Raw genomic sequence first — 13718 nt, forward strand, 5'->3', positions numbered from 1 at the left:
CAGTCTACTTAAAATTCAGCCTTTGAGTACCTTTCCATAGTTTGGCAAGCAACCGTTTTCTGTCTATAGTCTTAATTTGTCGTGGGGTTTTACTGAGGTGTGAAATGGAGAATTAAACAATGTGTGTGCTTTTCTGTTTACTCCATATTGCCATTATGTAAAATATGTATGTAAAACTAGTAAATAGGAAAACTGCTTCTTGAGAAATGGTTTTCCACATTTGGCTATAACCCTGTTCCTCCTCAACTTGGGACATTATCCCATTCACAGACTGGAGATAAAACTGCTCAGTGGCCTTCCTGCGGGTTTTATATTTGATGTTTTAGTTAAAGTAATCATTGCTGTTCTTTTATTTTCCTTTTTCTTCTACTTAAAAAGGAATTAAATGCATGATTATTAACGTGGCATTGAAATTGAGTTGTTAATCATATGAAAGTCAGGAAAATCAAAGTTATGATTCCCAGAACAAATATAAGAAGGTCCCTTTGGTCATATGTGGTATTTTATGTTACTAAAGTTTTATGCTTTAATATATATAATGCACAGTGTTACAGAATTATGGTTCCCATAGCAGTCATAACTTTGAATTTTTTAACTTTCATGCAATTAAAATTTCAAACTTGGTGGTGCTGTAGTATTGTTTGCTGAATTACCAGTTCTCATCCTCCTAATATATTTGATGATAAGAGACTTATTAAATAATATTTCAAGATCTTTTCTGTTAAAAGTTCAAGAATTTTTATATTTAGATGTATCAGAAACGATGTTTAATGGAAAAAAAAGATTTCAGAAAGTTTAATAGATTTTTTTTTTATATATATATTTATTAGTTCTGGATGATGAAGACAGCAACAATATTACAGTAGGTTCACTTGTCACTGTTCTGGTCACACTGACAAGACAGACCATGGCGGTAAGTATTAAGAATGCTTGTTCTGTCAGGGTAACTGCAGCTATATGTTAATAAACAGGCTTTTTTTCTTTGGGAGCTAGTTTAGTGTTTTGTAAATGTAATGATAAAATTAAGATTTTTATATCAAGCACTTCTGCTCTTGATCCTCTCTTATATTTCTGGTTTCTGAATGAGAAACCGTTTTCCTGGGGTCACATCACAGTTCCATCTGACCCATTGCAATTGTGTAGGGAACGGTATAAGAATATGGCAAGTGATACTGCCCTGAAGTTTGTAAACAGCAGAGGAAGAGACATTCAGAAACTTGTTTTTAGAACTAGAATAAATTATTCACCAAAGTCCTTAGGATAGTGCTTTTAACTAATTTAACTTCTTGTGGGCTTATAAGGAAGCAAAGCCATTGAATTTGGACGCTTTCAGGAAAAAATCCAGCAGAATGTGGAATATGTGTGTCAAGGTGTAAAGGAGGTACACCTGTGCTATATGAAGCAAGTAACCTGTTTGCTGAATGAGTAGCAACATGGCATAACCAAAATAATGCCATGCTGTAGTAGTTAAACATTTGGCTTGTGCTTATTTTCAGCTTAAAAGGTAATAACGACTTTCTCTGAACAAGAAACTTAATACACAGAAACTAAATGAGCTTTTACCTAACAAAACCTACAGTATAAATTATTACCTTGGTACTATTCAGATAATTGTATATGTAAACAGAAAGCCTGAATTATGTCTCAGGGCACACAGGCATGAGTATACTGGTTGGGGATCAGACTCCACACTGAAACCAGTTCAGCAGAGAGCAGTTTGTATGCAACTACCGTGTGTTCACATAGTGGGATTTTAGGAGACATGATCATGATGGAAACTCGGGCTGCAGGAGGGAGCAAGTAAAAGCATAGTGACGCACTATGCCAGACCTTAAACATGAAGGGTTCTGAAAACTGTGAGCAAATTGAACTGTACTTAGAAATTAGCTAAAAGGTCTCACAATATATAGAAAACTCATTTAAGATACTTTCTGTTATAAACAGCTCCCTATGACTGGATTTTTGTGCCATACAATACATGTAGATGGAAGAGCACATCAAAAATTTTCATTTGTACAGAGATGTTCTTATCTACAGAATGCTAATATTGTGTTTTGTCTTAATATTTCATATTTCTTAATATTTCATATTTCTAGCTTGATGTTCTTAATGTTCTTGTAACTGGAGCAGATTTTGCGTTTTACAACTGCTTGCTTTTGTGATACAGAATTTCTGTGTTTTATAAAGCAGGCAGACTTTTTGTCATTACCAAGTTTCTTTTTAATGCTAGTGATGGAAAAATCCTAGATCAAATGTTTGAAATAGTGTTTAATTTTGATCTGTTAATCCCCTGCTGTGTTTATCACTGAGAAAAAATTTGTCCTAATGAATAAAACTTTCAGACCTGATTTATATTTTATATGCATTTATATTTTTATATTTAGTTTGTTCTTTTGGTGCAGAGAGACATTAATAATTTTCACATTTTTCTCTAATCAGGAAGTATTTGAAAAGGAACAGTCTATATGTGCAGCAGAAGAGCAACCAGCAGAAGATGGGGTAAGTTAAGAATTAATGTTCTTCTACCTAAAGAAGAGAACTTTCTTTCAGACTTAAGTTGCTAATTGTGTGCTTCTCAGACATCTTTTTCAGAAACACCTACCAAGTATCTTTTGAACTCTCTTTCTGACTTTGATTCTCAGCTTGAAATGTTTAAAGTGTTGTGAAAATGTCTGGAATTTAATGAACAGAATGAATATTTTAAACACTGCTTTCTTACAGCAAGGAGATGTCAACAAAATTAAAAGCAAAGGATGGCAGCAAAAGAATAAAGGAACCAAGAAAGCTTCAAAATCAAAGAAAAAGAAACCATTGAAAAAGAAACCTCTGCCACCTTCATTGCAGCCACCAAAACAGCAGAAGCAAAAACAAGCTAATGGGGTAGCTCATAGATTCATTGATATTTTATAATTTTATGTTCAGCCTACCGCTTTGAATCTGATGTTTTCTGTATCAGTCTTGCATTTCATTCTATACCTGTACTGAGTACAGAAACCTTCTGTAAAGCATATCTCCTAAAATAGCTTTTTTGTTTTTGTTTTTAATTTATAATTACCAGAAGAATTACCATGGAACCACCTTAGTAGTGTTTCTAGTGGCCCATTGAAAGTTGTGCCCAACTAATTTAGAAATTGGGCTTCATCATCCCTTTTTATTAGTTCTTGTTATGCTGTCTTCTGGTAGTTGAATTTTTCTGTACCTGGTATTTTTCCTCTAAGAGGAAAAAAATGAGATTTTCTTTTGTTAAATTAAGGAACTTTAGTATCTTCTGGCTGCCACTGTACGGTGTTTTTCTCCATTACATGAGCCGTGTTGTAGGTACTTAAGTCCTCTCTAATTTTTGTATGACTTGTTTGAAATGTAATCCCAGAATCATATACTGTTTTATTCTATTTGTGTTGCGGATGCCCTATAGAGAAGTAAAATTGCTTCCCTGCTCCTCTCAGAATGTGAGGTGGAAAGGATTAATTTTCATCATAGACACACTCTGTGGCACAGGAAGTATGTAGCTCAAAATAGGAAAGGAGCACTGTGACCTTCAGTCAGGTGCTATGAATACTGCATACTACAGTGATGCAGACAAACTAAGTTAGAGTTGCTTTTATTTTTTCCCCCCCCATTAGGAAGTAGTTGTGAAGGAAGAAGAAGAAGAAATTTCTGATAAAGGAAGTGAATCTGAAGAAGAAGAAACAAACAGGGACTCTCAAAGTGAAAAAGATGATGGAAGTGACAGAGACTCTGACAGAGAACAAGATGAAAAACAAAACAAAGATGATGAAGCTGTAAGCCTTACTTATTGTTGAAGGGTAATGTTGCCTCTGGGGTTGAGAGAAAAGGCATTTTCATCCTCTAGCATCCCCTCGGGCTGAACAACAGTAAGATGAAGGAATAATACCAGTTCTCCAGAGGTTTTCAGGCCTTGTTCTGGTGTAAGAACGTTGTCGTTACAAATCGTCTTTAGAGAGAGCAGTGAAGAGTCTTTGCAGAATAGACAGAAACCTTAAAAACTACAAGAGAAAAACAGTTTAACTTCAGGGAAAGACTGTAGTTTTTCTTTCATCTTAATTGGATTACTAACTGCTGTGGATATTGTGAGATTGGCCCAAAGCTTCTCTTTTGAACTTTACATTTTTTACATGCAGTAGTTGTTGCACACTGTAGAATGCATGCTGTAAGCATGCAGTAGTTGAACAAGCCTTGTACGTGTGCTTAATACAAAAAAATTTACTAACTGCTAATATTAGATTAGTCATTAGAAGTTGTGGATGAAAAGGTTGTAACTGAGAGTGAGGCAGTGTGGTGGTAGATAGTTTCTGCACCAAAGGTCTTATGGTGGAAGACTTGAGAGAGACAGCTGGAAACCCCACACAGGGTGAGAGTAAGCATCTAATGGCAAAATGATTGTCAAGTTTGTAATCAGGACTACTGTAGCTTAGCTACTGTTTTATAAGTAGTGCTGTAAGAGTGAATTTTAAAGAAGAATGCATGAGTCCTGCAGATCTTTGTGTGTTTTTAAATATCTGCATGACTAGTCTATTGGTTTATTGCTGCTTGACTTTTGCTTTTAATAATATTTTATACTTTAATCTATTTGCCTTCTTGTTTTATAATAAGTAGCTTAGTGCAGGAGTTTTATATACCTTTTTTAATGGACTAAAATTTCTTTTTTTATGCACGAGATGGCTAGGGCATAGTAACTCTTCAAATTTTTGTCTTTGACAGGAGTGGCAAGAATTACAGCAAAGTATACAGAGAAAGGAACGAGCTCTTCTTGAAACCAAGTCAAAGATAACACATCCTGTTTACAGTCTTTTTTTTCCTGAGGTCAGTAATAGAAAACATTAGGGTTGTGAAATGTGAGAATTAATATACCAAAAATAATAGCTTTTTATATATTGTTACTGCAAATGCTGTGCTTTTTAATGAAGTCTTATTTATATGTGGAAAACAGCTAATGTTTAAAAAAAACAAAAAAAACCCACAAAACCCCTAATTTCTAAAATCCCATAAAGTTCCTTCAGTTAGCTTTCCTAGAACATTCTAACTTATTATTTCTTCTCTCCAGTTCCCAGGAACTTGCAAACTTTTGTTGTATGCAATTTGAGGGTCTGTTTGACAGCAACATTGCTGAAGTTTTCTTCTGCTGAGCTACTACATATACATAATTCAAAGTGAAACCTTTCAGATACAGGGAACTTAAAATCCTTTTAAAATCCTCTTCCCTTTTGTGCTATGGAACATGGAAGCATAGCAGTGGCTCTAATAGAGTTAAGGTTGAGTGTTACTAACTCTTGATCTAACTGCAAGAGCCTGTGAGAGGGGAATGTCCTGACCCTTCCCGTGTCAACAGTAAGGACAGGAGGGTTTTGGTGTCAGTTGGGATCAGCATCTTGGTTTGACTTGCTACTTGGCTTCTAGTCTCAACACATCAGCATTGTGGCAGCACAAGCGTACAGCTGTGGGATGCTGAGAGGGTTTTCAGAGCTGCCTCTTTCCAACACAGTGTAGTTTGGCAATGGCATAAGCCAGTCATGGAACAATCTTTACTATAGGGCATAAGAATACAATATTATGTGTGGGTGGGTGTCATAAAAAGGAGAAGAGGACATATGTGAGAATGGAGGCTCAGTACAGTAGGTAGACTGACGTGTCTTTACTGCAGCCTTTGGTGTTGAAGTTACCTTCTGGTATATCGGTTGTTATTTATATAAACTGCTAACCAATTGATAAGTGTCTGAAAATCCATTACAGCAATAAGATCTTGAAAAAGGTTGGGTTTTTCAAAGCATAGGTTTTGTGTTCTGAGCAAATAAGATAGGTCTTTGGGACACTACCAGATCAGAACCAGGAGGAAGGAGTATTTGGCTACAATTTCCTTCCAAGCCGGAGGTTTGGAGGGTTCCCTTCCCTGCTCTCTGACTGGGGAAAGAATCTAGGATCTCTTCTCCCTCATGCTGCCTCCAATAACAGGGAAGGGATTCAAAGCTTGTGCTTCCTCTTCTGATTTTAAAGGAACAGCTGAGACAGGGAAGAATAGGAGAATGTGGGGAAAAAAGGAAGATTCTGTATATCTTTGTTCCCTCTCTTCACTCCCCAAGACTCTTTAAGTCTATATTCCGTACAGCTTATTGCACATGCAAAACATATCCCATTGACACCATGATTGTGCTCATACTGTTCCTGCTGTTTTTACCCCATTCCACCATCATTAGAAAGCAAAGTGTGGGAGGCAAGACTGTTCTGGACCTGTACAGAGGTGAGGATGTAATTGCAAGGGTAAGGTTGGTCTGACCAACGTGCGTTCATTGTCTTTTGTGATTCCTTATTAATCTAAGGAGCCAGACAACATATACGTGAAACTGTCTTCCAAAAGGCCTTACCCAAGAATTGTGCTGCCTTGTGACATCTAGTTTTCTAACAGCTGATCTTAGTGCCATATTTCCCTGATGTTCAGTTAGGGTACCCTCCCATCTCTCAACACAACTTCCAGCAGTGCACCAGCATAACAGCACAAGATGTGCTAGTGTTCTGCTCTTCTAGACCCTTCAGATCACATCACGTGTTCAGCAGAGCCTAACACCTCCTGGCTGCAAAGGCAGCTGGCTTAGGTCAGCAGTATAAACTTGGACAGTGAATATGCATTATGCCCAGTGCCACAGGGGTACTAACTGCTAGTGTCTTTCTTCTCCTGCACTGAGGAATCCTTCACAGTGCTTATACTTAGTCTGTACCAAGCTTAAACTTCAGCTGTGTATAACTAAGCTGCTAATAAATTTTGTGACAAAACCTAATTACAGTGTTATGAGTAAAAAAACTTAGACTGAACTGAATATTTGAACTTGAAATATATACGTGTATTATCTCATAATATTACAGTTGTAAACTTTACAACTTCTCTTCATTAATTTCCTGAAAGTTGAATGCAGCTGTACTTAATACTGTAGCTGCAGTTGGAGCATGTTCAGATACAGTTGATTTGCAACATCTGAAGAACAAAACCCATGGTGCTTTTTTTTGGGGGGGGGGGGGATGAGCGGGAGGTCATCTGTGGTTTATGGTATCAACTGTATTGTGGTCTTTGCCTGTTCAGAGGTGCAGTATTAAGGATGAAGTGCTATAGCTGTATGAATTCTTGTATTTGTAGAATTTACAGATGTTTGAGTGTAGCTGAACCTACTATACAGGTCCCGAGGAAATAGCCCTAACACTGCTTCATCTAAGTTTCTGGATGGTTGATTACTCTGCCAATGATACATCTTTAATCTATGCATGTTCCTAAATAATTATCTTCTGCTCCCACATCCATAGATCCAGAAACTGCACAGATTGTAGTTTTGACATTTTTAGGTAGAAACTGGCCCTGGCATTCCAATTTCATGAACATACTCGTTCCCTGGCATGCCAAAGCCTGCATCCATCTGTTAAAGGGCATATTGCCCACTTGCCTGTTAGCTGCCAGATTCTCACAGGCATCAATTTTAAATTCCACCCAATAAGAGAGGGGAAAATGACACTCCTGCACAGTTGTGTTTTTCTTTAAAAAGAAAAAAAAAGTAATGGTAACTTGTGGTCAGAAACTTTACTTGCAAGGAGTTTTCTCTTTAGATTCCTTTGAGCATTAGATTAATAAATATCTTTTTTCTCCCTCCCCCCTCTGCTGTTATTTTTAAGTTGTTTGTGAAAATCCAGTTGGCAGTTCTGATATTTGATCAGAAAAACATGCACCTTGCCATTGAGAGAGGTGGAAACACACAGTCTGTAATAAGTCAGTGCGGTATTTTAGTCACATGAGAAACAATATGTTGCTACAAATGCAAATCCTTTTTACCATGGTCAGAGTCCCCATAGGTCCAAAATGGCAAGTAGCCATTTCTGTAATGGATCTAGCTTCTGTAGTCGTCATTCATCTGTACTACTTATACTGTTTGTCTTTCCGTTCCTAGAGCCCCCTCCTCTAGGAAATAAACATTTCTACTCCGTAGGATTCTTCTGCACTACAGCTGTCAAGCAGATTGGCAATTTATTTATTTAACTGTTGAGACTTACCATTAAAATAACTTGTGCCTTGTGATCACATAAGACAGTTAATCATAAATAAAATCATTTAGAATAGTTGCAAAAAAGCCTTCTTATAATTTTAGAAATTTTGGTCATAAATAGTTTATGAAGAGTTTCCTGTCCTGTTCTTGGTGCCTCATGTTCTAAACACATGAAGGAATGCTGTTGCTTTCTTGTGATGCAGTTGCTTTTGCTTTGGTAGATTGCAAAATGGGGCATGAACATATTGAACTAGTTTGCACTCCTCTGTTCTGGGCCTGAATGGGGCTAATCAAGGTGTTTGGGTTGCTAGTGTGAGAGAGCTGCTGTTTTAAGTCGATAGTTTGCCAGCTGAGTGTTTCAGTGAGATGATAATTCTCACTAGCTTAGCAAATAGTTACTTTAAAAGAAAAAAAGAGTTGACTTAGCTTTTTAATATTTTACCTGTATTATTTAAATTTCAAGTTCCAAATACTGGCTTGTGAAGTGTTCCAGAAAACTTCGAGTTTTTAAACCACTGCACTAGAGACAAATTCTTCAAATTGAACATGTTAACAGCATTTGCTTCCCACCTGCAGAATTTGGAAGGGGTGCAGGGGTGCTGGTAAAGATGCAAAGCCTGTGTCCTTTCAGTCAGTGCACTGAATCAGTGCTTCCAATACTGGGGAAAAAAAAAAATTGTCATCAGTCACCAACACTAAAACAACCCCCTGATTATTGTTGGTATGAATATATAAAAATTGACCTGGTTTAGAACTTAACTTATAATTGTCATAAGGTGCTCTCTTTAGGGCTCCAGTTTGTTGTAAACTTGATCAGTTACCAGACTGTCAGGGGAAGGTAAAACTTGCTTTGGAACAGGTCAGCAATCTAACATTTGGGTTGTCTAAAATGTGTAGGTTTTTTCCTTTTATCCTCCGAAGGATGAGATTACGCTCTTTTGACTATTAGCTAGATACTAATGTATAGTACTTCGTAAATATGAGCAAGTGTCTGCCTTTCCCCCCCCCGCCATGTTTTATTTTCACCTTCCTGTCACCATATACTGTTCTGACTTCCTTTAGGAAAAGACTTAGGTGAAGGAATGGAAACTTGATTTACAGTACTAAACTAACTTTACAATAGAGGGGTTCCTGGTTTCATTAAAGCAGTGTTGTTGTTTGCCTAAGATGTGTACTAGAGAGTTAATCAAAAAGGAATAGTGGTTAAATGAAAAGCAGTTGATGCTGTTGTTGAAGAGCTGCAGTCTTTCCCCTTTTGAGAATGATTGTGTCTCTGCTGCTGAACTGCACCACAGTTTTAAAAATCTGACTCCAGTTCCAGGGTATGTTAGCGTTCTTGTGCAATGTTCCTCTGTCTTTCATGAAGGATGGCACTCCTCACTTAATTTCACTTTTTTTTTTTTTTTTTTTTTTTTAGGAACTCTGCTTTAGTACCTTCAGTGAGAAAATCTGGCCTTGAGACCTGTAGTGCTTTTAAAACTCTGTGTAGTAGGCAGAAGTATCCTTTACAGTACTGATACCAATATCATCTACAGTTCATACTTTTTGGAAGTAAAATCTTGGTTTTCCCAAATTCCAACTTTCAGCACATCCCACTTTTTTTTTCATGTGCCTGAAAAAGATTGTTTATTGGGAAGGAAGCTCGTTAATCCCCAGTAGACTCAGTTCTTCAGAATGGCTCCATATGTCAGACGGTAACTAAGTCTGAAAATACAGAATGAAGCCTTTGGAGATCAACAATTACTTATGATAACTTGTTTCCTTTCAGCGTGCAGTATGTACCCTTTATTGTATTCATACATCACGAAGAGTTAAAAACCCTCTTGTGTATATGCATTGCAAGGACCAGTGAATCATACCTGCCTGTTATAAAATGATACCTCTACGATTTGTAAGTTTTTAATATTCCTTTTTTTTTTTTTTTTTGTATAAAAGGAAAAACAAGAATGGTGGTGGCTATATATTGCAGATCGGAAGGAGCAGATGCTAATATGTATGCCATATCATGTTTGTACACTAAAAGACAAAGAAGAGGTAAAGTATTCAATTTTCTTCTTAGATATTACAAAACTGTATGGACGTGTCTTATAGTATGCAAGTACATTTAATCAATTTTGATTTTAATTTTTTCATACTTCTGAGATGGGAGACAAATTTTACTCTCCTCTGATAATCAAAGTGCACAAGAAACTTGAATAATATGAAACTGGGAAATTTGATAATGGAGAAAACTTAAGAAACCTTTCAACTTTCTTTCCAGAATATGAGGCTAGTCTTTTTTTCCTGGTGTCAAGAACTGATGAAAACCAGTATTCATACAAACAGATCATTCTTAAATAATATTGTTCAAATGCACGATAAATTAAGTGCTCTTTTTCTGTAAAACAGACTGTGACAAATTCATTAGCCTTGGGTCATATGAACCTTTCTGAGGCTGTAATCTTTTGCTGTGCTCTCTGCTTTTTTAAAACTGGAGATTTAATGTCTTTTGTTCTTTCAGAATAGATTTTATGTTCCATTTCAAACAACAGTAGAGTTGAGCTAATACTCTCAACAAACTAAGTAACCTGTTTAGGTTTTTGAGCTTTAGCAAGCCCACAACAGGGTGAAATTGTATGGTTAAAATTTAGTCATACTTTGGTCTAATTCAGAGAACAAGTGTGACTCTGAGTCTTCTTTCACTGAAGATACTGTAGGTAGGTATTCTTCCTCTTTTCTGCAGGTATTTTACTATGTAGTGATTTTCAGATAAATGTCAGTTGTAAGGAACTTAGACTTTTTAAGAAAAAATATTACCTGTAGTAGTATTTATTGCCTGTTAGAGTATCATAGTCAGTTACTTGTTTTAATGTGTTGCCTGAAAGGTTGCTATAGTAAGGTCTCATGGAGTGAATTCTGTTTTGTAGGTAGAGCTGAAATTCCCAGCACCAGGCAAGCCTGGAAACTATCAGTACACAGTTTATTTAAGATCGGATTCATACATGGGTTTGGACCAGATTAAACCTTTGAAGGTAATTCTTAACTGCATTATATACTACCTATATTATATTGAAACTGATGTCATGTGACTATTCAAATGCAAGAAACCCCCCTGTTATCTTTAAGAAATCGTGCTGTCCTAATTTTAAAATAGCAGCAAGCACCTCCTGATGGTGACTGTTAAGTGTTTTTTGCCTGATGCCAATAGTGGCAAATTTATGCTGGATTAAATGGGGCTCAAGTATGTGATGTTTTCCAGTGCCTGCAATTTTAATACATGTTTTTTTTTCTTATCTATTCAGCTTCTGCAGTATGATTTGCTCTGGGTTTTTATACCTTGAATTCTGCCATTCCATTTCTCTGTCCTTAGTCCTAGATACACACAGTTATGAGAAAATTTGACATGCTGTATTTCTGGAAGCTACTTGATTTCCCACTCCCCCCCCCCCCCTTTCTTTAACTGTCAGTTTTGTGTGGTGGATTGGATTGTTTGTTTGTTTGTTGTTTCTAACGCTTTTTTTTTCCTCCTTCCTTTCCTTCTTTTTACCCAATCAAAGCTGGAAGTTCATGAAGCAAAACCAGTGCCAGAAAATCATCCACAATGGGATACAGCAATAGAAGGTGATGAGGACCAGGAAGACAGTGAGGGCTTTGAAGACAGTTTTGAGGAGGAAGAGGAAGAGGAGGAAGATGATGATTAAACAATACTATTAATTGACTACAATATTTGCACACACTGCAAACTCTTGGTCTGACTGTGGAACTGTACAATAATCAAGAAACACAGTACAGAAGCTTTGAGAAAGCTGAGTTTAATTTTTCTTTACCAATTATGAGTGCATTATGTAACTTCTCAGTGGAGGTCAAACAAATCTGTTGCCATTGATACAACCTTGGAATATGCTTATGGCTCATTATAGCCTTCAAGTGCAGGATGGTGCATTTGTTTCAACTGAAAATAAAAGCTTTTTTATTATAAATGTCCGAAAGTGTGGGCTATGTATTGTCTGATCAATTTAGGGTCCAATTAAAATAAAAGGTACTATTAGCTAGGAGCAAACTTTAAATCAGATTTTCTGCATTAGGAATTTATTTTAGAAAACACACTGGTATATTTGACATTTCAAATTTCTGTTGACTGAAATAACATCTGCTCAAATTTCAAACATGATTTGTTCTGTGATACTCATTTTGCTGTGATACTGCTCACATCATTCATAGCTTTAAAATCTGTTTTACTTAACTTGATTATTATAAATTGTCATCATACCCATTGCCACATTCCATATATTCTGGAGGGCTGCTTTTTTAGGACTGTTGCCTTTTTATGCCCAAGATTGTCATGGAAATCACAAACTTTCTTGATTCTGCCATAAGATACTATTAATGGCTTAAAACATTTTTGAGCCTTTATTTCATCAGATCAGTAGAAGATCTGAGCTTTTTGATAAACTAGATGTCTGAAAGCAATTTTGGGACCATGTGTTACATAAGTTGGTGGCTTATGTGTAGTACCTTTCTAAAAGGTACATGCTGACAGCTGAAATAAATTCTTAACACTGAATCTACCTGGCACTGACAGAAAACATTAAGGGTAAAATACAACATGCAAAGAGGGCATGTTTTGTATCAATTTTGAATTCTCACCAATAAACTGGACAAAATTTGATGGCTGTTTGCATTTGTAACAGTGTGTATCTCTCTCTCTCTCTCTCTCTCTCTCTCTCTCTCTCTCTCTCTCTCTCTCTCTCTCTCTCTCTCTCTCTCTCTCTCTTTTAAATACTGTCACTGTGCTACGGGGCCATAAACCGGACAGTGATTCTATCCCTACCCCTCTTTTAAAACAAAACAAACCAAAAACAAACCCCCCCCCCAAAAAAAAAAAAAACAACAGAGAAAAGAGGATGAGGTTTGGGGAAGAGAGGATCATGGCTGTTGGTATATTTGTATGACTTGACAAAAGCCACAGACAGATGCTTCCTCTTCTTCCTCTCAATAAAACAAGTGAAGGTGATTATTTGTGAGCTGCATTTCAACAACTCAGAAATACACACAAATGTTCTTGAAGTAGGAGTAGGAGTATTTTTTGTTACTATATATTGAACTATGAAAATGCAGTGCCATGAAACGTGACAAATTGTCATGCAGAGAAACTTCCATCCTATAAAATTGCCCAAAGCCAGAATAGCTGTGCACTAATTTGTGACCTTGTTTATTAAAAAGGGATGTCACTTTAAATGCAGATTTACAATGATATATTCTTTGTAATTGCAATAGTTGCAAATAAAATTTGAAAAATTCCTAAATGTGATTATTGTATCTTTCAAAGTATTTCTGAAGTGAATATCATGCAGGAAAAACTTCTGTAAAGCACAAGCGGTGTGTCAAGTGTTCAACACTCAAGGATAAAGACTAGGTTTAAATTAAATGGCTTTTACACTTGACACCTTTTAACTCCAATTTTTATTTGCAGGATACAATAAAGAATGAATCAAAAAAAATCTGTTACATTCCAAAGGCTTTCAAACTAAATATTAGACTGATGAGAGGAATACTTGAGGAAGAGTCATTAGGCTCGCTATTATAAAGTGGGCAAAATGAATGCTAAACTTGGGTTGTTCTTCCTGAACAATGTATAGTAAGCTTCTGCAGTTACTAAAAATTAGAAGGTGATTATAATTAGGAGATATAATTGATAAT

The 13718-nt window shown here is 36.3% G+C and overlaps 1 protein-coding gene across 2 annotated transcripts in view; it reads left to right on the plus strand.

The window, feature by feature from the left end:
* The window catches only part of SEC63 (SEC63 homolog, protein translocation regulator), a 61132-nt gene extending 48223 nt beyond the window's left edge, over positions 1-12909 (plus strand). The window contains exons 14-21 of one of the 2 annotated variants that reach the window (XM_067293904.1): positions 831-913; positions 2440-2499; positions 2722-2880; positions 3624-3782; positions 4723-4824; positions 6213-6256; positions 9975-10073; positions 10946-11031. In XM_067293904.1, the coding sequence (XP_067150005.1) occupies positions 831-913; positions 2440-2499; positions 2722-2880; positions 3624-3782; positions 4723-4824; positions 6213-6256; positions 9975-10029 (662 nt within the window). In that variant the 3' untranslated portion in view covers positions 10030-10073; positions 10946-11031. Of the gene's footprint in view, positions 1-830; positions 914-2439; positions 2500-2721; positions 2881-3623; positions 3783-4722; positions 4825-6212; positions 6257-9974; positions 10074-10945; positions 11051-11575 lie in introns of those variants that run through there. The other variant, XM_067293903.1, reaches the window with a different exon arrangement.
* Positions 12910-13718: the final 809 nt, after the last annotated feature.

The sequence above is a fragment of the Apteryx mantelli genome, chromosome 3 (assembly GCF_036417845.1).
Source record: "Apteryx mantelli isolate bAptMan1 chromosome 3, bAptMan1.hap1, whole genome shotgun sequence".
Classification (NCBI taxonomy): Eukaryota; Metazoa; Chordata; class Aves; order Apterygiformes; family Apterygidae; genus Apteryx; species Apteryx mantelli.